The sequence below is a fragment of the Littorina saxatilis genome, linkage group LG13 (genome assembly GCF_037325665.1).
Source record: "Littorina saxatilis isolate snail1 linkage group LG13, US_GU_Lsax_2.0, whole genome shotgun sequence".
NCBI lineage: Eukaryota > Metazoa > Mollusca > Gastropoda > Littorinimorpha > Littorinidae > Littorina > Littorina saxatilis.
Window position 1 is genome coordinate 29,787,127 of NC_090257.1, and position 27,391 is coordinate 29,814,517.

The window sequence follows — 27,391 nt, forward strand, 5'->3', positions numbered from 1 at the left end:
ATTGCACCAAAATGGGATATCGCGCTTTAGTGGTATGTCACAATAGTAAAATGACGCTTGGCTTGTGATCCCATGAGTACGAACGTTCACCGCGAAATATAAACCAGGGAGTAAAAATCTCGTTTTACTGGGAGTAAACATTTCGTGGAGGGAGTATTTTTTTCGTTCCTTGTGGAGTTCTTTTTTCGTACGAGATTTTAACTGGGAGTACAAATTTAGTAAGAAATTTTTACTCCGGAGTCAATTTTTCATGGAGTAATAATTTCGTGTTACACCGGCCAGGCCGCTATATAAACCATTTAGCGGGTCACCTGATTTCAGTCCTGGTTGGTTAAATAGTCATATGATGCACTGAAATGGTTATAAATGCGGAGCTGGTCACAGTGACGGTGTTGGGGGCCCGGGTAGCTCAGGGGGTAGAGCACTGGACTTGTGATCGAAAGGTCGCTGGTTCGAACCCGGGCTGGGACGGACACGGGTCAACTTTATGTGCAGACCCAGAGATGGTATCCATCTCCCACCCCTGTGTCACCACAATGGCATGTGGTCATTCTACCATTAGTGCAGATGGCTGATACCACCTAAACACGCATACATCAAAAGCCGTGAGGGCGTAAAAACTCGAATCGTATGAACCAATTCATGTCCAATCTAGGCAATTAAGACCTGACAGACAATAAGCCCCTTAAAATTTACTTTTTTGTGTGTGTGACGGTGTCGGGGTACGAAATACGAACCTCCCAAGTTGACTTCTTGACCAAGACAACAATAACACCTCCCGTAAGCAAGAACAAGATGGCGGTGGCTTGCAGAGCTTGCCTTGTGATCGTCGCGGGTATTTTGATTCATCTGACACTCGGAACGTTGTACACTTTCGGTAAGTACATTTGTAACGCTTTTGATTGCGACATATCTGTGCCCAGTCGACTGTTAGAAGGCGGTGGGTGCGAGCATTATCGAGTTTGAACGTACAAGCTGTGAAACTTTCAAAACTTTGCTGCTAAATTATGTGTCGTCTGCTACAGCTGAGAAGTGATCTTTGAGCAAAGCCTGTAGTCGTGTACAGGCTTTGGATTGGAGTGTCAGAGAAGTGTATAGATCTACGTGTGAGTGTATGCCTTTGTTTGTCAGAGGAGTGTGTACATGTTTCTGTTTATATTTCAAAGAGAGAGAGAGAGAGAGAGAGAGAGAGAGAGGTGGGTGGTGTCATCAATATTCTCATGACTAGTTTATCAGTCATGGGATCATCGTATTTCCTTGACTTTGTATCGCCCGTATTCCACATCACATATCTCACAAGAATAACACTGTCATTAATGACAGAAATCATGTTAGAAAACTGAGAGAAAGTTTACACTTGTAACAATTACAGTTAAAAGAGAGCTATATATTTTAAGTACATGTGTGTCTTGTTATATTTCATTTCGCAGTGGCTACACTTACGCCGCCCATAACTTTTTCCTTCTTTGCTTTGATTACGCCACAAAGCATTTCCACGCCAGGGCCGCGCTCTACTTCCGGTTTGATCCGGTTTGGGCGGCCATTTTAAAGCGTGGGTCAAGTGAGGACAGACGTGTTCAACAGTTCATTAGTAGTGGTTGTGCGTTTCTACCCGATAGCAGACTTCACAGCGAAGCAGTTTTGACAGTAGGAAGTACGTTCGAGTCCTTCGACAGGTTGCAAAAAGTTATCTCGGACTTTGAAACGAACGTGTTTGTCCAGCTCTACGTTCGGTTGTCGCGAACCCTGCAGGTGCAGCGACTACCAAACACAAAATGAAACGTCTTCGCAAAAAAACAAGCTAGTTTTCAGCATGAAACAAAAAGTGGTCCATATTAGGAGCCCTTCCCCTATACTCCCCCCACCCCCCCCCCCCCACCCCCCTATGCACCAATTTTGCCTAAAAGTTAGGGGTGGGCGTTTACTAGGTACTATACCCTATACCCTCGTGAAAAAGGTGTAACCGAAGCCTGCAGTGAGCGGGTTACGACAGTAAAATGACGTCATGCCGTAACTATAGAATTTCTGAGTCGAATTACGACTTGAAAAAGGCGTAACAGTAGCCCCTACCATTTCATTTTGACAGTTGAGAATGATTAAATTACCGGTGTGTGGGAGCAGTACATTTTGCAGTATTATACAATCAGTATAGTACAGATGTTTTAGTGAGTAGCAAGTTTGAAACGAATAACTATACATATAACGAACACACTGAGTAATATTCTTATTAACTGATAACTTTAGTTGGCCTTGACACTAATGATACCAATTGAGGTCACAGGCCTACTACAATCACTTTTTATTGACTTTTATTTTAACAATGTTCATAAATCAACAGTGTAAATAATTTTAAATGTATGCAAAGGAATCTGCATGCATCTATATATATATACGACTTGTGTCTGTCTGTGCGCGATGCGCGGCCAAGGTTCTCGATGGATCTGTTTCAAATTTGGTGATCATATTCAGGTACACCCTGGACACAACCTGGTCGATGAGATATTTCAACACGTGCTCTCAGCGCGCAGCGCTGTGCGCGCTGAACCGATTTTGGTTTTTTTGGTCTGGATCCACTACCAGTAACTCTTCCTTATCTTCTCCAGTGTTTTCAGCCGCGATTATCTCCCTTCCTCCGTGTGGCGTCAATCCATATTCCCGTTACTACGTTACTATTTTTAGAAGGTCACTGCACGTTACTATTTTTAGAAGGTCTCCAGTGTTTTGCGCGTTTATCTCCTTTCCTTCGTGCGCCGGCAAAGCCGGCGTAATTTAATCTCTTTGGTTCATGTGAACTTGATGAAACAATGTGAAAAATTTGAGATATCTTGTCGGGTACAGAAGGGTAGGGGTTCATCCTAAAAGCTTAAAGAACTACAGTGGAACGCCTGTTTTAAGACTTTCAAAAATCTGAGAAAATCGCGTCTTAAAAAGGAGGGAGTGTTCAAATGGGGATAAATTTGCAGAGATTATTAAAAAAAAAATAGTGTGGTTACGGTAACCCGACCTACCCTATTTTTGGGGGCCGACCCTATAACTTTTTATTACATTTGTCAAAAAACAAAAAAAAACGAGTGCAAAAAACGCAATGAAAGCGAAAGCGCTAGAGTCGCACACTTATTTCCCTGTCAAGTAGGTTTAATTTGTACACAAAAGTCATTAGAAAAAAAAAGTAAAAAAAAAAAAATTATTGCCTAACCTTCCTACCCTATTTTTTTGTGGCTATGTTACCTTAACCACACCTATTTTTTTGTGGCCTTAACAGGAAATCTGAAAAAGCAAGGTACGTCTTAAAAGGGAGGAAGTCTTAAATTTAGGGGTGTTAAAAAAGGGGGTTCCATTGTACTTCAATATTTTCAAGATAAGGCCAGCGATTATCATGTCAGCAATTGGGGCGAGGATGTAGCTCAGTCGGTAGCCCGCTGGATTTGTATCCAGTTGGCCGCTGTCAGCGTGAGTTCGTCCCCACGTTCGGCGAGAGATTTATTTCTCAGAGTCTTGCAACTTTGTGTGCAGACTCTCCTCGGTGTCGAAACACCCCCGTGTGTACACGCAAGCACAAGACCAAGTGCGCACGAAAAAGATCCTGTAATCCATGTCAGAGTTCGGTGGGTTATAGAAACACAAAAATACCCAGCATGCTTCCTCCGAAAACGGCGTATGGCTGCCTAAATGGCGGGGTAAAAAACGGTCATACACGTAAAATTCCACTCGTGCAAAAAACACGAGTGTACGTGGGAGTTTCAGCCCACGAACGCAGAATAAGAAGAAGATGTCAGCAATTAGTTATATATATAATGATACATTCCTGCTACTGTACAATGCTGAACTGAATGGTTTTTGTTGTCAATTAATAAAAATGTTCCACTCTTGCTTTCTGATTCTTGGTTTTGGGATGTGAGGCCTAGATAAAAATTCAATGTTTCTAATTCCCTGACTTAAACCCAACATTTTTGTTTGACCCTTCCACACACAAAAAGAGACAAAACACGATATCGCAGACTTTACTAGGAAAGCTTCTCTTCCCCGTCATCGAGGAGAAAAAGCTGACGTGATTTCCGGCCAATAGAAATCCACAAGCGCCTCACTGTTTAAATGAAAAACAAGTTTCAATAATAAAAAAAACATTAAAAAAACCGACCTAGTCTACCAATCCTAATTTGTTTGGCCTTAGTCTTCTGAAACAAAATGTTACTTTTTTTTAGCCTTAAGCAGTCTTTCTGTTTAATGAATCTGATCCTCTGATTTTTTTTCTACAGGGAATCTGACCCCGTACTTGACGTCCTATATTCGCAAGCGTAGCTCCCCATCTGACCTGACCTATGGACAGAGTGTGTGGATCAACGCAGTGGCGGCCATGGGACAGGGAGCGTCCATGTTCTTTGGTGGTCTTATGGAAAAACGCCTGGGACCAAGACTGACCGTTTTGTTAGGGGCATGGTTCCAAAGGTAAAACAACTTAATTTATTTGCTTGAATTTATATTTTGGTTCAATAATTAGCAAAGAGAATGATCGATGGTAGAGAGAGAGAGAAAACACACTTGCATACATCACTCACTGCGTACGTCACACACGTACTAACAGACAGACAGGTTGACAGACACTTTCTCTCACTCTCTGTTACTTAGTCATGTGCGTTCACAAGACAAGGTGAAAAATGAGCAAAGCATTCAAGAAAGATTTTTTTTTTTTTAAAGCAACAATTAAGGATTTCAGTATTTTGATAAACTATCTGTCAGAAGAATAGTCAACAAAGACTCATCTTCAATCAGATACAAAAACGAGCTCACTTGAAACTATGAAGGTGAAGAAATAAACGTACACGCACATGCACGGACACACTGTGCACACACACAACACACACACACACACACACGCACACACGTACACACACACACATACAGACACACACACACACACACACACACACACACACACACACACACACACACACACACACACACACACACTGTCCACTCTGAGAAAATATTTACAATCAAAATGTAGCATTTATTAATCTGGGTAGCGCAGAAACAGATGAGGTACTAGCTTATTTTGCTGTTGAAAAAAATCCCGAAGTAAAAAAGCAAACTCTCTACTCTCGTTTGATGTTTGATTGATCTTGTTTCAGCCTTGGCGTGATGCTGACATACTTTGCCATCCAATATTCCTTTGCGGCCACCACCATAACTTATGGGCTGATGTTTGGTCTTGGCATTGGTATAGCTTATGCTGTGCCTATGGCTGTTGGCATGAGGGTAAGGATTTAGTCTCATGTCTGAGACGTAAGACATAAGATAATATTTTATCCATACACAGAAACAAAGGATGGAGAAGTGTGGTTGCCTGCTCTAAGAAAAAACATGTGTATTATCAACCAAAACATTAAAACATCTGAAATGCCCTAGACACACACATTCTGTATCAGGGATCATAGTACATTCAATTGCACCCCACCACTATACCCCCCCCCCCACTCCCACCCACACACACAATTCAAGCGGAGGGTATCAATCTATATCACATAATAAGACGTTTGAGAAATGAGACCTGTTTTTCAGTGGCTGCCGAAGAGGAAGGGTTTGGTGAATGGCTGTGTCGTGGCTGGGTTTGGCGGGGGAGCATTCATCTTTGACCAGATTCAGACAGCCTACATCAACCCCAACAACCTGTCTCCAGACCTCACTATCAATGGGGATAAGTAAGTTTGCAAAGAGAGAGGAAGGGGGGGTGGGGGGGGGAGAGAGAGAGAGAGAGAGAATCATAGACGATGCTTTCGTAGCTTTAGAGAATAGTTTCTGTGATACATGTATTTTCTATAATATGCAATCGTAAGTGCCAGAACACTCCCAGCCAATCAGAGCGAGATGTTGCTAGTCAACTGGCGATTGCCTCATACAGAACAACTGGTACGATCTAATCGCAGCAGAGTTACTTACACATTAACATGCTTCCATTTGAAACTTCGAGGTCGTCATCGTGGATTGACGCCCGACCACTCGCTCCGTCGGGCTTCAATTAAACTTTGGGAGGGCGTCAATCCTCGATGAAGACCGAGAAGTTTCAAATGGAAGCATGTTAATGTTATTGTAATTCAATCTGACGACGATCTCTTTCCTGCTTTCATGCGATGGTAAACAGACAGAATTGGTTCTGTTCTGTTCACACACTACTTTCAGTCCACCTACCTGCAAGGGTCAAGTCCCAAGAAATATGTCTCTGTATTCCTATCTTATCACTCTGCTCCTGTTTTGTTTTCTTTCACATACATTTTCCCTTCTTTTTTGACGGGTTTTTGGACAGCGAACTCTAAAACAAATTCTTGTCATCACGAAAGCGATCTTTGGAATTGACTGACGTAGTCCGGAAGAATTCGTGCATCAACTTACGTCACGTATTCGACGTCATCACTTCGCATACCTTATGGTCTTGGTATTTCGTTGGCCTTCATATTTCCTACTTGTAAAATTACCCTCAAAGCTAACGGAGACTAGTTGAGGTTGTATCAATGCGCCTCGCCAGCAGGTGGTTAATGAATTTTTTAGCGAGTGGTTATCGACAATTAATGACCGGTAATTTTTAATGAGTTGGGGCATTCTGACCAATCACAGGATCTGTTTCATTAAAACGCCAAATTGATTGAATTACAATATGGTTTAACTCGGATGATAAAGAAATAGTTTGAGTGTGTACTACCATGGGGAACCTAAAATGAGAAGTATCTGCTTGCTGGAAGTTAAACTCTCAAGGCGTTATGTTGAAAGATACGTGAGGAAGGGTGACGGTGATATTTGTTGCCAGAGCCGTTTTAAAATCTGCTGGGGCAAAAGCGTCTGCTTGCACACAATAATGTTGCAGTGGAACCCCCCTTTTTAAAGGCACAGTGCAGCTCACAGCCTTCGTTTTGCGTTTTTGTTGTAGCTGAGTGCATTTACAGTTCAAAAATCCTCCTATGGTAGTAAAACAAACCCAAAACTACCCAACGACGGCATCTGTGAAGCTCGACAGTTTCTTGTTCACGCGAGTGCATAAATTAACCTAGTTATTACGTGGTGTTTGGTCGGAGTTATTCCGGCCTCCATTTTGTTTTACTCAAACTCATGATGACGTCTGACATAGTTTGCTTAGTGACGTGTCTTTTTGTGCATGATGTGATGATCTACCTGATCTAAATTTAGATCCAAAAATAGGTCAAGACCAGCCGGGTCCGAATACGAAATTAATTCGTAAAAAAAACCGCAGTTCTTGACTCTTTGGGTGCAAGTCAATGAAACCTGATAGTTCTTCTAACGGATAGCTGCCTGAGGTATGACTAAAAGCCCCAGGGGCTCCGTGCACCTGGATTTGACAAGTTCAGTTCCTTTAAGACCCCCCAATTTAAGACTCCCTCCTTTTTAAGACCTTGTTTTCTCAGACTTTCTGTTCATTGCCTCTGTAAAATTACCCCCATTTTAAGACTCCCTCCTTTTTAAGACCCAATTTTCTCAGATTTATGGAGGTCTTAAAAGGGGGGTTCCACTGTATCCGTATGTCACATCGGGGTGTTGCTTAGTTGATAAAGATATTGAGCATGTTGCAATTTGCATACAACCAATTGTACCATAACACTGCTACTAAGTCTTAATTACTTATGCACAGCTTAAAGGCATATGTACGCGCTCCCGTGTTTACAAAGTGTAGTTTGCCCATAATCGATGTCAAACGCACCATAAGACCATGTAATGACGATATGTCGCCATGCGCGGACCATATACATGCATTACAGCTTGTTTTAGAGTCTCAAAAACTTTGGATGTAAACAAAGAGGCGGAGTTATTTCCCTTGCGTCAACGCTACCTCTGTTGGCAAATCTATAAATAGGACGATCCAGATCAAAATGAAAATTAACCCATATATGCCCAAATTTTTTTTTCAAACAAAAATTGCTTGTTTGCATGGCATTTGGTCTATAATTGACCTATTTCATACTCATTTGGAGTAAAACTTTGAAATTAGTGATTTAGAAGACAAAACGTTACCGTCCCATATATGGGACAGTGGGCACGAGAGGGTAGGGGTTTTCTTACTTTCTCACATTACATAGAAAAGCAAAAATTACAGATGATCTGAACTTTTATTGAAATAAAATCATTCAAGATAACATAAACAAGTCACACAACTGAATTTTGAGCAATTGTTGCCTTTGATAAATGGGAAATAAACTGTTCATTCTAACATTTTGTACAGAATGAAACAAACTGTGAACACAATTCGACATTTCGTTTCTGACTCTGGAAACAGTCGGTGGCTTTTGTCATTTTGACTTCAATTCAACTGAAGAATAGAGTGTTGCAGTCGTGGTTCACATACGTTGAAGAACATCATTTAGTGTAATATTGCCGGAAGCATCGGTCATGAACCCCGACCTTGCATTTTGAGCAACGGTGCTTGGTCTTCTTGCCGCAAGCTCCGCATCTCAGTTGTGTTGACCGTAATTCCACCAGATGGTCCAGTCGGTCAAACCTGATCTCGTCAAGACCCGCTTGTCCACAGAAACGTGGCCTCTTGGACGGCCAGGTGCTGCATGGTGTGAAGCGCGGCCAAGGTAGACCCTGACAACTCGCCTGCGGATGGCGAGAAGATCCAGCGGGTTGTTCTTTGCAGCCTCAGTTGCTCGGTACAGATGCCACACCTGTTGGATACCACACCTGTTGGATACAGACGTTTAGGCCGTAGGCAAAGATGGCCCACCACCACTTCTTCGAGCGTATGGCAACCCTGTACTTACCAACGTTCTGATCAGTGCGATCAACACCTCCCATGGTTTGGTTGTAGTGGCGAATCAGGAAGGGCTGTGGGAGTTGAACTTGCCTGGACTCTGACCTTGACCACCTCTTTGCCACCCGAAGTGGATGTACCCCAACCTTGTTTGAGACGACGTTCACGATATTGTTGTCGTTCCATCGCATACAAATTGTTTTTCCACACTTACTCTTTCATCTGAAGAACTGAAGATGTCAAGTTCATAAGGAGGCCTGGGTTTATTTTTCTGCCGTTGACTCTGCCTGCGCTCAGTGGAAGTTGCAGTAGTGGTCCGAGAGGTCGAGGGTGCATTCTAAAAACCGCAATAAACATAAAATTAGAGAGAGAGAGACAGAGAGAGACAGAGACAGAGACAGAGAGAGACAGAGGGAGGTTTGGGCGTTGGATTGATAATTCCACTACAGATAACCCTAGATTACTGTTTTACACAAGCTTAAGCTTATGTCCAATCTTATTCTTTCTTCATCTGAAGACCTGTCATTCTCGGGTTCATAAAGTTGCTGGCGTTGACCATTCCTGACAACATGTGGCAGAAGCAGGCGCCCGCAGCTGACGGCCATTGAGGTTGGAGACTGTCCCTTCCCCGTCTTCTTCTCTGCTGTCTTCATCAGTGTCCTCAGTCACAGGAGGTGGCTCAATGAAGACAGAGGCTTCCTGGACACTGCTGTCATCTTCCAGCATTGATAAAACTTCGTTGACATTATAGAGTCTGGAAGACAAGAGAAGCAAATCCTTCTTTGTATGTGTTAAAAACCCCACCCCTCTCGTGCCCACGGTCCCATATATGGGACGGCACTTCAAACACTCACAGATGCAAGCAAAACTTTTTTTAAACAATCCGCGAAATCCATATTCAGATAACATCAGTATCTCCATTATTTATTCTTTGTTTGATATATAAAAGTCATTGGTAAAGAAAATAACAACTTACCTTTTACTGCTTGCCATTCTGCTCATCAATTCAGACCAAAAAATGCAAATGGCTGCACCTGTGTGAAACGGTAAGGGAGATACATCCCGTTCAACACGAAAACTGGACACACGTAGCCTCCCTTGATATGTCTGGGGAATGATAACCACTTTATTGAGTTCAGTCAATTTATAATCTCCACTAAAAGATAGCGTCCCATATATGGGACGGTGGGCACATATGGGTTAACATATCTCAACATTGAAGGGGTCCTAGACCACAATATTTTGCAGGGAACTTAATTTAGCATGTCTCCAGCTGTTGGTAAAGCAATTAGCGTGTATAGTCATCGAGTACATATGGCTTTAATCTTTGTGTGTGTGTGTGAAAAGGATGATGATTAAGCTTGAGGTTCAAGTTCTTAATGTTTGAACAGGTTCTTCACCCAGGATGACATTCTAGACAAAGTGCCGATGATGTTCATCATCCTTGGTGGCACGTATGCCGTCATGCAGCTGATTGGCTGCTTACTGCTCACCAACCCTCCAGATCTTCCGGTGAGCATCACACTGCTCTGTTTTGTATAATTTTCATCTTGTTTGCACGTTTGCAGTGTAACCCCGCCCCCTTTTACAACCTTCAACAATCTGAGAAGATTGCACTTAAAGGTGGTCGTCTACATTTTTGCTTTTTTTTCAATAATCTTATGGTTAGATTTCGTTAAAAAGTGATGTCAGATAATGAATGAACCATGGGAAAAAAAGTTATAGAAAAAAAAAATATGTAAAAAAAGATTTTATTTTTGGGTAGCGTGACTCACGCTTCCAATATTTTGTTTTCTGTTTGCTGAGAACATGTGCTTTGCCTAAAAATACTGACCAACCAAATTCATGTCACTATGCTTAGGCCAAAAAAAATAATAGGTGTGGTTACGGTAACATAGCCAAAAAAAAATAGGGTAGGAAGGTAGGCAATCACTTTTTTTTTTGTTTAACTTTTTTTTTATAATGTGTACAAATTAAACCTACTTGACAGGGAAATAAGTGTGCGACTCGGGCGCTTTCGCTTTCATTGCGTTTTCTGCACTCGTTTACTTGTTTTTTGTGTGCATTTTTTTTACAAATGTAATAAAAAGTTATAGGGTCGGCCCCCAAAAATAGGGTAGGTCGGGCTACTGTAACCACACCTATTTTTTTTTTAGGCCTTATAGCCACGCACAAACAAGTGCAGCAACAGTTTGACACTGGAGCGCTGTCCACGCTTTTTTTTAAACGCACGAAATGCACGGGATTTGAGAGGAGTTTTGCGCTTGGCATTTTCCAAATAAGCATATCCTAATATGAGTACTACGCTGGAATACTACAATGAATTTTCAAACGGCTACACTGGCTTCGTCTTTCCTGATCGAAAGGGGGTGTATTGTTTTGTTTTTTTTAAAAACCTCAGTTGCATGCAGGTTTGCTACTACAATTATTTTTTGCCTTATTATTATTTTTTGCCTTATTATTTTTTTTATTATTTTTTTTATATTTTTTTTTTCGTTTTTTTTCGTGTGTGGCTTGGAGCAAACCTTCTTCATAGGTCTTTTCTTTTCTCAGTCAAATGTGTACATTTTTAGATCAACAAACTTTATCAGTAAACTAATATGTTTAAGTAAATAAATAAAAATAATCATAACATAAATTAATTCCTTTTTTTTTTTTATCATACATTTCTATCCCGTAAATAACAGTCTCTAAATATTATTATTTCAAACACTCAATTTAAACTTGCACTTGTTTTATACCAGTCCCCTGAGGGTTAAATCCCTTTGAAAAATAAATAATATTTCAAGGGGTGTCCCATATCTAAATTTACTTATACACATTTTTCCAATCAAGATTAAATGGGTAAGATACTTAAACATATCATGTGTCAAACCATTCTTATCTCGCACACAAATCAGCACATCTGTTGCTTGTAAAATAATTGCTATGTTATATCGATCGTAAAACAATGTTTCAACATGCTTCCACAAATGGTGAATTTTACTGCAATAGAAAAAGAAATGTTCAATATAATCAACTTGTTCAATACAATATGGACATTTATCATTATTTGTGAGTCCCATTTTTAAGAGAAGAATATTGGTTGGGTATATATTGTGTAATATCTTCCACTGTAATTCTTTTAGTCTGGTTTCTGTTGTTGTCTCTTTTGCATTGAGCCAAACTTTTTCTTCAATATTAATACCAAGTTTGTTCAGCCAAAATTGAACACAGCAGGGTTGACTATATTTCATATCTGTCATAAAATTTCGAAAGTCTCTAGCTTTTAACATAACTTTATCATTAAAATACAATTTTGAAAATTCTTCAGTAGCAGCATATACATAATCCGTATTGTTCTTTAAATAACGAGACAACGCCGAGTGAACAACAATGTACTGTAAATAGAGTTCTGGTGAAGTACCAATTAAGTTCTGTACATTTTGAAATGACAAAATGGAATTGTTTTCTAAAAGGTCATTGACATGTGTTATTCCTTTTTTTGCCCAGTTGTCAAAATAAATTACATTATTTTGATATTTTATATCGACATTATTCCATATGCAGGCCATCTTCAGAGATGAAGGAGAGTGCAGTGTATTATGTTCCAACCAGACTCGCAGTACTTTGCTCCAGAAGGAGGACTGAAGACTATCTAACCCTTTAAACTTTTTAGGACCAATAATTGAATTAAAACAAGATAAATCTGTTCCAAAATTACGGAAATATAATCTAGGAATCCAAGTCCATGTACTATTGTTATTCATATTCGAAAGGGGGTGTATTGTTGATAATTGTAGATAATAGACTCTGCATTTTTATGGTCAAATGGCGATTTCGGTATAAAAATGTAGACAAGGACCTTTAAAACAGAGGGTCTTATAATAGGTGTAAATTAGGAAGGTTTCCGCCAGTTATCTCTCTGGGGTTTTGGGTACGTAGCCCCTTGCGGGGGCAAAAAACATCGAGGTCACAAGCAGGGTCAAGGGGAAGGTCGGCTGGGCGGACAGGAGTATGACGGCTTTCTAGTGCCAAAACCTGGTGTTACCCATTATCACGTGATAATTACTAACGCTGTCAGTTACTGTTTTCATCTGTTAGTTACTAATTTTCACGGGAAAATTACTAATTTTTAGTTTCGGCACTAGCAATCCATCAGGAAGTGAGCCAAAACTAAAAATTAGTAATTAACAGGTGAAAGTTAGTCATTTTTCCGGAAAAATTAGTAATTTTCCGGGGAAAATTAGTAATTAACACGTGAAAATGGTAATTATCAAGGGAAAATTACTAATTTTACCTTGATAATTACAATTATGAGGTTTTGGCACTAGTAAGCCGTCATACAGGAGACTACAATAGGAAGGTTTCCGCCAGTTATCTCTCTTTGAGGTTTTGGGTGCTTAGAGAGTACCGTACCCCTTGCGGGGGCAAAATACATCGAGGTCACAAGCAGGGTCAAGGGGAAGGTCGCTGGGCGGACAGGAGACTATTAACTCTTACCAGTTCGGGGGTTTTAGGGCATATTTTACAGTGCTGTTGGTGCCTACTTGCCGAGTGGCTATCTGGGGTCATATTCTAAATGAAATATAGAAAGTTATATATCAAATGAAAGGAAAATGAATAAGCTTTTCATATTTGCAAAGATAATTGTGCTATCTTTAAAGGTAAAAAAGGTTATGGGGGTGACAACATGATTTTTGTTGAAATTTGTACGCCCATTTTTTGGAACACTTGACAAACACAAAGAAGAAATTTTGTGTTCAGTTTATTTTAGATATGCAGCTAACTAGTCTGTTTTGGCATTCATTTTACTTAACATAGCAAAGTTTTATTGAGTTTTGCTGATAGACAAAAAAGTTATTGTCACCTGACTACCCCCACCCAAATTTCAAAGTTGGACATTTCATGACATACGCATGCCTAAGGCCAAAAAAAAAATAGTCTGTTTACGGTATCCCGACCGACCCTATTTTTTCGCGTGACCCTAGACTTTTTTTTGGCATTTGGGGGGGGGGAATTTTTTTTTAAAAAAATCTGTTTTTTTGGCAAAATAACTTAAAATTAGGTTTTTTTGGAGGGGGGGGGGGGTAAAAAAAAGGTCTTTTTTTTTTTTTTTGGCAAAATAACTTTAAAATATGTTTTTGTGGGGGGAAAAAAAAAAAAAAAAAAAAAGTGCCGAACTAACGACCCTATTTTTTGGGCCTATGTTACCGTTAACAGACTATTTATTTTTTTGGGTCTAGTAATGCATTCCTATAAACTAACTTATAACAAAAACCCAGCTTGTTTCTGTCATAGAGTGTGTTTAACATATGAGTTTATTCACTGTCTGACCCATCCAATGTAAAATAACCAATTTTTTTTGATAATTAGATAATTGGTCAAAGGAAAACTACAATGGGGGGGGGGGGGGGGGGGGCATCGTAAGCTTGCTTACGATGGGTAAGGGAGCGAACTGGTAAGAGTTAACATAGTCTATGAACTTGAAAACCTCAGAGAAAGCAGGGTGTTTAATAAAGGACAAAGTCTTAACCCCTTCACTGCCCACCCCGTAGTAGGTACGTGGTCATTTTCGGTTTGCCGTACGCCCATAACCGTACCTAGTATGGGGGATTTGCGTCAGCAACATTTCAGGACATTTCTGAAAACTAAATGGGAGGTAACCACTGTCCAAGTTCTTGTATGGGGTTCTAAACACAGTTCTTTCCCATTGACCGTTCGGATAAGTTAGTACCACGTGTTGAAAACTTTGTTAGAAGTGTAGAACCATAGATAGAATTCACAATGGCGGCCGAAAGTCGGACCTCAACTCGTAGACCTGTTTTCAAGCGATACAGTGTTCTGGAAGCTCTACAAGAAGTGATTTATGGAGATATCTCAATAAATGATCGAGCAGTGAACAGATTAGTGAACCTACCGAAGAAAGCGAAATTTTGCCCTGGCACACAGCAATACCAAAATGCTGTTATACTGTGGCAGTGAAGGGGTTAAATTTGGGGGGGATGTACTTTCAATATTTGGAGTGTGAAGTCACCCCACCTGTGAATAAGTTTACTTTTAAGTTGAACATAGACTATTTCTGTTATTGAAATGAGATGATTTTGTCTGTGAGTGCATGGTGTAGCATATGGATGGTTAAAAAACGCACAAATAAACGAACAATCTTTGTTACTCAAGGATGGATAGTTTAATCAATCAATCAATCAATGAGGCTTATATCGCGCATATTCCGAGGGTACAGTTCTAGGCGCTCAGCAGTGATGCCGTGTGAGATGAAATTTTATACGGCCAGTAATTGCAGCCATTTCGGCGCATATTTACCTTTCACGGCCTATTATTCCAAGTCACACGGGTATAGGTAGACAATTATTAACTGTGCCTAAGCAATTTTGCCAGGAAAGACCCTTTTGTCAATCGTGGGATCTTTAACGTGCACACCCAATGTAGTGTACACGGGGGGGGAGTTCGGACACCGAAGAGAGTCTGCACACAAAGTTGACTCTGAAATAAATTTCCGCCAAACCTGGGATCGAACTCACGCTGACGGCGGCCAACTGAATACAAATCCAGCGCGCTACCAACTGAGCTCTATCCCCGCCCCATTTAGACATTGATAGAGAGAGAATGAGTGTGTGTGTGTGTGTGTGTGTGTCATTACTTGTGTCTGGTTGTATTCTAAATAGCAATCTTGGCACTTATCATTGTGATGACATATTAGGAGTGTAACCTCCATTTTTGTAACGAACGTACGCACATGCATACACACACATGCATACACACATGTATACACACACATGTACACACACACACACACAGATCAACACACACACACAAACACACACACACACACACACACACACACACACACACACACACACACACACACACACACATCCATCATAGCCTGATAGCATAATCAAGTCATGTATTTAATTAATGTTGTCTTGCAGGTATCGTATTTCCAACTTGCGCCATCAGATGAGGTATTGCATTCATGTGTCACTTTATTGTCAAGTAACATATTGTGTGTATAATTAATTATGTGTGTGTGTGTTCAGTTTGTATATATATGACAGCTTGTGGATGCGGGAATGCAAACTAGGTGTTGTATCTAGTGTAAAGTAGGCCATTACATGCAGTTTGATTTAGCTGTTTAGCAGCATAGCTGTTAATTAGTATTCTCACAGAGAAGAATTTCAGCAAGGATACTAATTAGGTTGTTTCATGAGTTAGAGAAGACAGCACGTTTCGTCCTGCAGTCCGGACTGACGATCTAACAGAGAACGAAAAGAAAGAAAAATGTTTCATGAGTTAAATAAATTGCTGTGAATTCTATATTGCAATTGAAGTCAGACGTACAGCTTTTGTCATTGTTATTGCAAATCAACTATGAAGTTTACTTGAATTTAGTTTTAGGCCCCCCCCAAAAAAATAGTCTGTTTAGGGTATCCCGACCGACCCTATTTTTTCGCGCGACCCTAGACTTTTTTTGGCATTTGGGGGAAAAAAAAAAAAAAGTCTTTGTTTTTTTGGCAAAATACCTTAAAAATATGTTTTTTGGAGGGAAAAAAAAAATCCCGACCTACCGACCCTATTTTTACATTTAGTCAAGTTTTGACTAAATGTTTTAACATTGAGGGGAAATCGAGACGAGGGTCGTGGTGTATGTGTGTGTGTGTGTGTGTGTGTGTGTAGAGCGATTCAGACTAAACTACTGGACCGATCCTTATGAAATTTGACATGAGAGTTCCTGGGAATTAAATCCCCGGACGTTTTTTTCATTTTTTCGATAAATACTTTTGATGACGTCATATCCGGCTTTTTGTAAAAGTTGAGGAGGCACTGTCACACCCTCATTTTTCAATCAAATTGATTGAAATTTTTGTAAAGCAGTCTTCGACAAAGGCCGGACTTTCAGCTTGGTGGCTTAAAATTTAATTAAAGACTTTGGTCATTAAAAATCTAAAAATTGTAATAATTATTTTTTTTATATAAAACGATCCAAATTTACGTTTATCTTATTCTACATCATTTCCTGATTCCAAAAACATATAAATATGTTATATTTGGATTAAAAACAAGCTCTGAAAATTAAAAATATAAAAATTATGATCAAAATTAAATTTCCAAAATCGATTTAAAAACAATGTCATCTTATTCCTTGTCGGTTCCTGATTCCAAAAACATATAGATATGATATGTTTGGATTAAAAACACGCTCAGAAAGTTAAAACGAAGAGAGGTACAGAAAAGCGTGCTATGCAGCACAGCGAAACCACTACCGCGTGTGTGTGTGTGTGTGTGTGTGTGTGTGTGTGTTTACTTTTAACATTGTACGCTAAGTTTTGCTTAGTGCCTGAGATCTTGGTGTTATGTCTCAGTTAAATGTATGTTTTGTATGCTTGTTGATTTGTGCTAGTTTATTCTATAATGAATTTGTAAAGCGCCTGGAGCCAATTGATGGGACTCGCGCTATAGAAAAGTTATTTATTATTATTATTATTATTATCAGTTTCACTCCATTTTGCACAAGCAGCGGACTACGGTCATTGTGAAAAAATGCAGTGTGTTCAGTTTCATTCTGTGAGTTCCACAGCTTGACTAAATGTAGTAATTTCGCTTTACGCGACTTGTTACCGTAAACAGACTATTTTGTTTGTTGGCCTTAGGCACTCACTGCAAGGCTGTATAGGGACATTTAATGCAAAAAAACCATGACTTGGTATGGTGATGCTAATAAAAGAAAAGTGGTGGTGGTGTGTGGGCTTGGTAGTTGGTTTGTCACATATGTACTAAAACAAAAAGGGGGGGAGGGGGGGAGGAGGAGGAGTTCGGTAAAACAAATAAAAAATAATACAAAGGATGCGATTTAGCTTCTTATGTTTGATCACTGGTGTTGGTGGATCCCTTTCTGAGAAAATCTCAAATGTTCAAACCATGTCTAGATAAACTTTGAAGCTTGTTGCATGCAGTTTTTGACATTTGAGAGCTAGCACTTTTAAACCAATTGTTTAAATTGTGTTGTGTATAAATTATTCTCTCGGTTTTTCTCTTACATTCTTATTTCTAACGTAGACTAATACTGCAATTCTTATTTCTAACATACACTTACAGGTTTTCAGCTTGAACTTATAATTGCCATCAGTGTGAATGTTTCGTTTTTATTAAAGATATATAGATGAATGTACTGTGCATGTGTATGTGAAGTGTTGCATGGCCATATAACTGCATGTTTTAATGCTGCTTTGGTTTTTGAAATAATCTTCAGTCTGTGCTTGCTTTACGTTTCCGTCATAACAACTGTACATTGTTGAAAGCATGCAGTAAACTTAGTATACCTGTCTCAGCAAAAGTCAGGGACTTTTAATATGAAAACAAACAGTTGTTTTGAAAATGATATTAACATGAATTGTCTGCTGGCTAATGCTGATAAATTACATTTCTAAACATTCAGCATAATAGAAATAAACCTATTGTGAACTGAGTTGGCTGTGTGAAAATTGTGTATTAGTAACACAATGAATTTCATTTTAATTGTAAGTTATGTAAATGGAGCAGATGTGAGAGAAACAGGATATTTGAATGTTTCATTGTTTTTTTATTATTCTTTTTATTTGCAACAGGTGTATAACACTTTCTACCCCACCTATGTTGACCAAGTTTTTTTTTAGCCGAGACCAGCTGTGCTGCAGCAGGTCACTCAGAATTGAAGTAACTGTGTAGTAACTGTGTATTAACACGCTGGAATGCAGGCGTTCGATCAACAGGAAGCGACTGAAGCTAACAGCAGGGATGTTGCCACAAATTCATACCTATAGGACAAATGTCCTGAGCACTTCGGCATCAATAGGACATTTGACTGCTTTCAGACATATTAATAGGACATTATATAATTTTGTGCAAAACACAAAATCATGATCACACGCACATATCAATATATGCACTAATATTGTGTGCGTATATTGTTTTATTACTTTGGTTTCAAACAGGACACACCCACAAAAGAAACAAACTAAACTAAAAAGCAACCAAAAACTTCGGTGCACCCTTACTTTGATTGGCACACAAACTGCATGATTTCCTGACAGAAATTTTTCTTGACAGATTCGACAAAACAGTTTGCCTTGAAAGGGACGGAGTCTTAAAATGGGGTATACATTTACAGTCGAGGTTATGAACAGAAAATCTTAAAAAATTGTCTTAAAAGGGAGGGAGTCTTTAATTGGGGGGTCTTAAAATGGGGGTTCCACTGTTTTTCTGGAAAACGTCTTTATCACTGAGGAAACTCATTAGCTGCTACAGTGAAACCCCCCTTTTAAGACTCCCCGATTAAAGACTTTCTCCCTTTAAAGACCCAGTTTACTCCGATCTGTTGTTTTTAACGTCTGTAAATTTACCCGAGTTTCGCTTCAATGACTCCCTCCTCTTTAAGACCTCAGATTTTCTCAGATTTGTTAGGTCTTAAAAGGGGTGCCAGTGTATATCCCTGGGGATAGTGGTCAGTGCCAGGTCAACCTTCCCAGTAGTTTCAGTAGTTAGTTAGTTAGTTAGTTAGCTGTTGCTTTTCGGGTCCAGCGGACCATAATAGGCCAAATCAGTACCCCAGTAGTTTCATTAGTTAGTTAGTTAGCTGTTGCTTTTCGGGTCCAGCGGACCATAATAGGCCAAATCAGGACCCCAGTAGTTTCATTAGTTAGTTAGTTAGTTAGCTGTTGCTATTCGGGTCCAGCGGACCATAATAGGCCAAATCAGGACCCCAGTAGTTTCATTAGTTAGTTAGCTGTTGCTATTCGGGTCCAGCGGACCATAATAGGCCAAATCAGGACCCCAGTAGTTTCATTCCTTCATGTGTGACAACATATTATTTTCTGACCCTCAATGACACTTTCGCTCTGAGTTTAATTAGGCTCATCTTTATCAGGTACAGGGCCCGGCAGTGTTCACACACCAAAAAGGATGGTGTGCACAAAGTTGAATCTGGAAAATAAATCCTTATGTGAACCCAGGTGGGAGTGAACCTGTATAGCAACCAACTGGACTGGACACATTATTTAACTGCAGAGCTTAAGATTGCAACTCACCCTACCCCCCCCCCCCCTCCTCCCCCCACCCTGCCCCAGCCTCCACTCTAAAAAAAATCTGAACAAAACAAACAGTTTCAGGGCTTGAAATCCGACCTTCTCTTGGAGTATAATTTCTCCACTGAACACTCGTTTTCAGCATGCAGCATTCGCAAACATGCGTGAACAATTGCATGCTTTCACACTCGTTTTCAGCATGCAGCATTCACAAACATGCGTGAACTATTGCTTTCACTTTTACAGATAGGTAACATTGCTCCTTTTCATACTTTTTAGTTTGATTGAGAAGTTTTTCTTTGAGTTGAAACATTTTAAAAAGAGACTAAGGCTGAAAGAAACCAAGAAGAAGGTTAGACAAACGGACACTGGAAATTACACAGTTGCCTCCCTTGTGTTGCTAAAAAAAAAGAAGCAATTTTCACTTAATGAATTCATGAGCCAACGTATTATGAAATGACTGTTGACTGACAGTTTAAACAGGACAACAAACTATTTTTGAGCAAGTTTGTCACATTTGCTAACTTTTGAAGCCAGCATCAGTCCCTCTCCGCACCAAACTCTATGGGAGCAGACAAGACCTGGAAGCCACGACGTCATTCGTCTCGCAGACTAAACTGATGGTGTGACGGCGAACGCAAGAAGAAGAAGAAGAAGCTAACTTTTGAAGAGACTCAATGTGCCAAAAGCAAACAACCAAACCCGGTGTTTAGGGCCCGGTCACAGTGTCAGCACTTGTTTTGTGCAGTTCAAAATAAGCATAGGGAAAGCGTGCAGCTTCGCGACCTTGCAGAGCCCACCCCGACCAAACCTCGCTCATGAAGATCCTCCCACGTTTGGCCCACGATTGGCCACGCTCTCCGACAATTTTACAACTGTGCGACTGGGGTACTAGGGCAAATATATTTCTCCTTAATTACCAGAGAGAAACTGAGTCCATCCCAGTGCGATTCATGTAGAACTGACTGACTGTAGTAAATGCAAGTAATTACCAATGCACTAGAATGATTCTAATTGCAAAATGTATTCCTGTATGGTGGTGGTTGTGTAAAGATGAGTAACATGTAAATGCTTGAACTATATTGTGTGTGACAGGAAAACAGCCCCATGATTCCAGAGTCAGAATCCGGTGACAGTCGAGAGTCACCGGAGCAAGGAGCAGCAGCGCCGGCCAGCGTGAACAGCAGCAGCAAGTCCACAGAACAGCTCGTTGAAAGGTAAATGTATTGGAACCGGCCTCTCTTAGACTGGGGGTTTAGCTCTTGAGGTTAAGACGTCAGCCTTGAATTTGAAAGGTTCTGGGTTTGAATCCAGGCCGCACCAGGTGGGTTAAGGGTGGATATTTTTTATTGATCTCCCAGATCAACATAGGTGCATGCAGAGCTGCTATAGTGCTATATCCCCACTTTGTGCCTTGCATCGCAGGCACAAGACCATGCAAGTACAGACTGAAAGGATTCTATAATTCGGTGTAAGATTGAGGTGGGTTATGGAAACAAAATACCCAGCATGGATCCCTCGAAAACAGAGTATGCAGGCTGTCTTAATTGCGGGGCAAAAAAGGGTTGTACACGTAAAAATCTATTTTTGCAAAACATGAGTGTATGCAGTGGAATTGCAGCCCATGAACGCAGAAGAAGAAGACTGCCCCTCCCTTTAGAGATCTCGATCCACACATCTAAGAAAATTGGGGCGAGTGGGTTTGTTTGTTTGTTTGTTTGTTTGTTTGCTTAACGCCCAGCCGACCACGAAGGGCCATATCAGGGCGGTGCTGCTTTGACATATAACGTGCGCCACACACAAGACAGAAGTCGCAGCACAGGCTTCATGTCTCACCCAGTCACATTATTCTGACACCGGACCAACCAGTCCTAGCACTAACCCCATAATGCCAGACGCCAGGCGGAGCAGCCACTAGATTGCCAATTTTAAAATCTTAGGTATGACCCGGCCGGGGTTCGAACCCATGACCTCCCGATCACGGGGCGGACGCCTTACCACTAGGCCAACCGTGCCGGTGGCGAGTGGGTGCATTTATGAAGAAAAAATCTGTGTGTGTGTGTGTGTGTGTGTGTGTGTGTGTGTGTGTGTGTGGGTTTATGTGGGTGTATGTGTTTAAATGTTCTCAATCTTACTACATGTAGTATAAGTTTGTGTGGTCAGGTTCACCAACATTTTCTTCTCTCTATCTGCAGGTCCACTGAACCTATTGATGAGAATTGCGTGTCCCCCAGAGACGTATTCAAGGAACCAGCGTTTTACATACTGTGGTTCATATTCCTCGTCAACGGGCAAGGCGTGCAGTTTATATCATCCTTGTATAAGGTGCTGTTGAGGCCTACTTCTCATATTGGTTTTTTTTAATTAAAAAGAATTACATTAGTTACCGCTTAGTAGCTTAAACTGGGTACAGGGAGGGTAGGGGTACCCCCCGCGGGTTAGGGGGAGTCCCATATTGGTTGGGACGAGAAAGAATTTACCCGATGCTCCCCAGCATGTCGTAAGAGGCGACTAACGGATTCTGTTTCTCCTTTTACCCTTGTTGAGTGTTTCTTGTATAGAATATAGTCAATTTTTGTAAAGATTTTAGTCAAGCAGTATGTAAGAAATGTTAAGTCCTTTGTACTGGAAACTTGCATTCTCCCAGTAAGGTAATACATTGTACTACGTTGCAAGCCCCTGGAGCAAATTTTTGATTAGTGCTTTTGTGAACAAGAAACAATTGACAAGTGGCTCTATCCCATCTCCCCCCTTTCCCCGTCGCGATATAACCTTGAACGGTTGAAAACGACGTTAAACACCAAATAAAGAAAGAAAGAAAGAGGGTAGGGGTGGTGTAGAGTGTACGTTCTTCCATAGGGCAATGCCGCAGAAAAGAAATGTCGCTGGGATTATTCCTGTTACTCCATTTCATTCTTTGTTTTTATGTCTTTTATTAATATTCTTGGGCTTCCTCATGGAAATTGGATACATAATAATATTTATATTCATACAGGAAAGCATTTTAAGGGGGAAAGAAAAGATGGGGAGTGGGGGCAGGGGGGTATGGGTGTTAAATTTGGCGCTCTTAAAAGTGGGTTTATTACAACATTGTCCTTATTTCAGGCATACGGACAAACGTTCATAAAAGATGACGTGTTTCTGGCCTGGGTGGGAGCTCTGGCCGCAGTGTGCAACGCTGGCGGCCGAATCATGTGGGGGTCATTTGCAGACAGGTACTCATTTAAGGTGAGAATTTTGTAGATTGGTTGACAGATACTTGTTCAAAGTGAGAATTTTGTCGATTGGTTAACAGATACTTGTTCAAAGTGAGCATTTTGTTGGTTGTTTGACAGATACATGGTTCAAAGTGAGAATGTTGTCGATTGGTTAACAGATACTTGTTCATGTGAAGTGAACGTTTTGTTGATTGGTTGATTGGCACTGGTTGAAGGTAGTTGTGACCTTTGTTTTTGCTTTTTGGGTCATTGTTCATACATTTTCTCACCTCTACTATTGTGCTGTGTGAGAGTACAGTGAAAACCCCATTTTCAGATCCCCCAATCTAAGACAACCCCTCGCTCACCTCTACTATTGTGCTGTGTGAGAGTACAGTTCTTTTTCAGATGTTCTGTTCATAACCCATGTGACCCAGGGAAGAATAGGGGGAAGAATTTACCCGATGCTCCCCAGCATGTCGTAAGAGGCGACTAATGGATTCTGTTTCTCCTTTTACCCTTGTTAAGTGTTTCTTGTATAGAATATAGTCAATGTTTGTAAAGATTTTAGTCAAGCAGTATGTAAGAAATGTTAAGTTCTTTGTACTGGAAACTTGCATTCTCCCAGTAAGGTCATTTATTCCCCCCTCTGCTTCTTTACCTCTGTAAACTTGTAGGGGTAGTTATTTTTCGATAATGACCCAGCAACCAAACAAATAACGACCCAGCAACAGCCTGAATCCTCGATAGTGCAATGGGTTGAGAAGCTGTTCTGTTTCGGTACTACTTTTTGCGACTGAAAAGTTCCGAACGCTCTAATGTACGAAGTATACATCTCTGGAGCAAACAATACAAACATACCGCATTTAAATTAACAACTACAGGCCTGAACACATGAATCTCCATATAAAATCCATGAGTTCGGTTGTTTTCTGAATCTAGATCTGCCGTGCTCAAACCGTTCATCACAAGCAATTTCCCAAGACAAGTAACTCATACGTTGTCTAGCGACAAGAGTAGTTCCCCTTCTTTTCACTCAGTTTTTTCGACAACAGACTGCAATACGACGGTCAGTTTTCAACAATATTTCATTTAATACTGAAACAGATCACACGCAACCAAATGCACACATCTCATCAATTTAAACAAAATAAAGCGGTTTCATACACTATTTTCCCCAGAAAACTGAACTTCACACAGTTTTTAACGTTTGAACACGGGTGCAAAAGTTCGTCTGCTAGTCCCATTTGACGAAAGAACATTATCCTAAGCGATACCAAAACATATACAGAACACACAATATCTGCCTTTGCCGCCACAGCAGAATAACAGCATATCTGTATACTTGATTTTAGTCCAAAATAGGAAAACTGACAAGAAGTGTTAACAGAATGGAATGATTTGCACGGAACTATACAACCGCGCATTAATCGATCGCCTGCGCAGGTTGACTGGTTGAGTGAATAGGATTCGATCAAACTTTCGCAAAAAAACTCCTCTTTTCTTTGAATAACCGAAGAAAGGAGGAATAAAGAGGTTACACACCTCGTCTCAGTGATTATAAAAAATAATGGTCTCAGTTCGCGGTCATGAAAAAGCTCGCTAAAGCTCGCATTTTTCATGATCCGCTAACTTCGACCATTATTTTTAATAATCACTGAGACTCGGCATGTAACCTCTACATATTGTACTACGTTGCAAGCCCCTGGAGCAAATTTTTGATTAGTGCTTTTGTGAACAAGAAACAATTGACAAGTGGCTCTATCCCATCTCCCACCCTTTCCCCGTCGCGATATAACCTTCGTGGTTAAAAACGACGTTAAACACCAAATAAAGAAAGAAAGAATAACCCGTGTTAATCTACCTCCATTTTAATAAGACAGTGAAAGTCCCTCTTTTTTAAGCCCCAATTTTCTCTGATATTTGAAGGTGTTACAAGAGGGGTTCCACGGTATCATGTCATGTTTTGTGTCTGCATGCAGGTGGCCATGATGTGCTTGTGCTGCCTGTTCACTGTGTTGATGCTGACGCTGGGGGTGACCAGCCTGGCCGGGCGGTGGATGTTCCTGGTGTGGATCTGTCTGCTCTTCCTGGCCTTCTCCGGCAGCTTCTCTCTCATGCCCACCGCCTGTGCCCGGTCCTTCGGCCAGACGCACTACGCCAAGAACTACGGCCTGCTCTTCACGTCACAGGTAAGAGGATTCAGAGGATAAAGAGGATTAAGATTTGGTCTGCTGCATGGTTATAGATATAACTCATTATGCCAAGAACCACGGCCTGCTCTTCACGTCACAGGTAAGAGGATTAAGTTTGACGGGCGGTGGCGTGGTGGTAAGACATCGGCCTCCTAATCGGAAGGTCGTGAGTTCAAATCTCGGCCGCTACCGCCTGGTGGGTTAAGGGTGGAGATTTTTCTGATCTCCCAGGTCAACTTATGTGCAGACCTGCTAGTAACTTATCCCCCTACAAGACCAAGTGCGCACGGAAATGATCCTGTAATCCATTAGAGTTCGGTTGGTAAAAGAAACACAAAAAATACCCAGCATGCCCCCCCCCCCTCCCCCATCCTTTAAAAAAAAAAAAATGTATTATTTACTCCCTTGTAAGACCTTGTTTTTTTCACAATTTCCGTTCATAACCCTTGTAAATTTACATCCATTTTAAGGCTCCCTTTTTTTAGACCTTTATTTTCTCAGATTTTTTGGGTCAGCTGTACCTGTTTGGAAAATGGCTATAAAAAGCAATCACTTTATTATGCCAATTATTGAAGCTCGACAACCATCCCTCCCTTGCGGTGGCCCTTTTCATGTTTTCTTTTTTTCTGTCACTTTTTTAGTTTACCATCTAAAGTCGGGGTCAAACCCTGGAACATGCCCCTAATGGTTTTACTGTGAGGGCGTTAAACATTGCTTATCATCATTGCCAATTATTGTCCTTATCCGCAGGTGATCACGTCACCCATTTCAGCTGTTCTGACCTCCAGTCTCAAGTCGGCCATCGGCTGGTACGGCATGTTCTATATGGTGGCTGCCTTTTCCTTCATCAGTAAGTCCTCTTCACTCTCATCTTGTGTCACTTGGCTTGTTTGAGTTGCCTCCCTTCCTCTAAATCCATTTTGAGATGTGCGTTCTTATTTTGGTAGCTAAAGTTTAGGTACACATCTCACGCACCCTGATGCAAGTATGTCAAGCCTGAAAGTGGCGAGTATTTTACTCGCCATGGCGAGTAGAAACATGTAATTGGCGAGTAGAAATGTTCATCTACTCGCCAAATGCAAGTATTTATGTAGTAGAAACAAATTGTTGGTTTGGCTAGTAACGTTTGCTCTCTGGCTAGTAATTTTTCAGAATCATTAGCCAAAGGCGAGTACACCATTTGTTGGACTTTCAGGCCTGTGTGTACAAACAGAGACAGACACCCATGCAAACACAGATATATAATGCAAACACACACACAAGTGCACACATGCTTACATGGACAGACGCAAAAGTATCTATGAGACACACACACAGTTTGCATGGACAGATCGACACTGACATACACACAGACACATGGACACACACAGACAGAGACACACATAGACACACACACAGACAGAGACACACATAGACACACACACAGACAGAGACACACATACACACAAACACATGGACACACACAGACAGAGACACACATAGACACACACACCGACAGAGACACACATACACACAAACACATGGACACACACAGACAGAGACACACATAGACACACACACAGACAGAGACACACATAGACACACACACAGACAGAGACACACATACACACAAACACATGGACACACACAGACAGACACACATAGACACACACACAGAGAGAGATACACACAAACACATGGACACACACAGACAGAGACACACATAGACACACACACAGACAGAGACACACATAGACACACACACAGACAGAGACACACATACACACAAACACATGGACACACACAGACAGAGACACACATAGACACACACACAGACAGAGACACACACACAGACAGAGACACACATAGACACACACACAGACAGAGACACACACAGAGACACACATATACACAAACACATGGACACACACAGACAGAGACACACATAGACACACACACAGACATAGACATACACACACCTACTTACATGGCAAGACACAGACAGAGGCACACATAGACACATATACACACACAGACACACAGACATAGACACACACACACACACAGACATAGACATACACACACCTACTTACATGGAAAGAGACAGTCACACGGACAGAGGCACACATAGACACATATACACACACAGACACACAGACATAGACATACATAGTCACACACACACACACAGACATAGACATACAC

General features: G+C 40.8%; 1 protein-coding gene across 3 annotated transcripts in view; it reads left to right on the forward strand.

Annotated features, from left to right (window-relative positions):
- The first annotated feature begins 780 nt into the window (after positions 1-780).
- LOC138945986 (L-lactate transporter-like) overlaps positions 781-27,391 on the forward strand; it is a 37,183-nt gene continuing 10,572 nt past the window's right edge. For 2 of the 3 annotated variants that reach the window (XM_070317519.1, XM_070317520.1), the window contains exons 1-11: positions 781-877; positions 4,257-4,446; positions 5,130-5,256; positions 5,560-5,699; positions 10,147-10,267; positions 15,688-15,720; positions 20,911-21,032; positions 22,011-22,140; positions 22,921-23,043; positions 24,995-25,204; positions 25,958-26,057. In XM_070317519.1, the coding sequence (XP_070173620.1) occupies positions 796-877; positions 4,257-4,446; positions 5,130-5,256; positions 5,560-5,699; positions 10,147-10,267; positions 15,688-15,720; positions 20,911-21,032; positions 22,011-22,140; positions 22,921-23,043; positions 24,995-25,204; positions 25,958-26,057 (1,378 nt within the window). In that variant the 5' untranslated portion in view covers positions 781-795. The remainder of the gene's footprint in view (positions 878-4,256; positions 4,447-5,129; positions 5,257-5,559; positions 5,700-10,146; positions 10,268-15,687; positions 15,721-20,910; positions 21,033-22,010; positions 22,141-22,920; positions 23,044-24,994; positions 25,205-25,957; positions 26,058-27,391) is intronic. The other variant, XM_070317521.1, reaches the window with a different exon arrangement.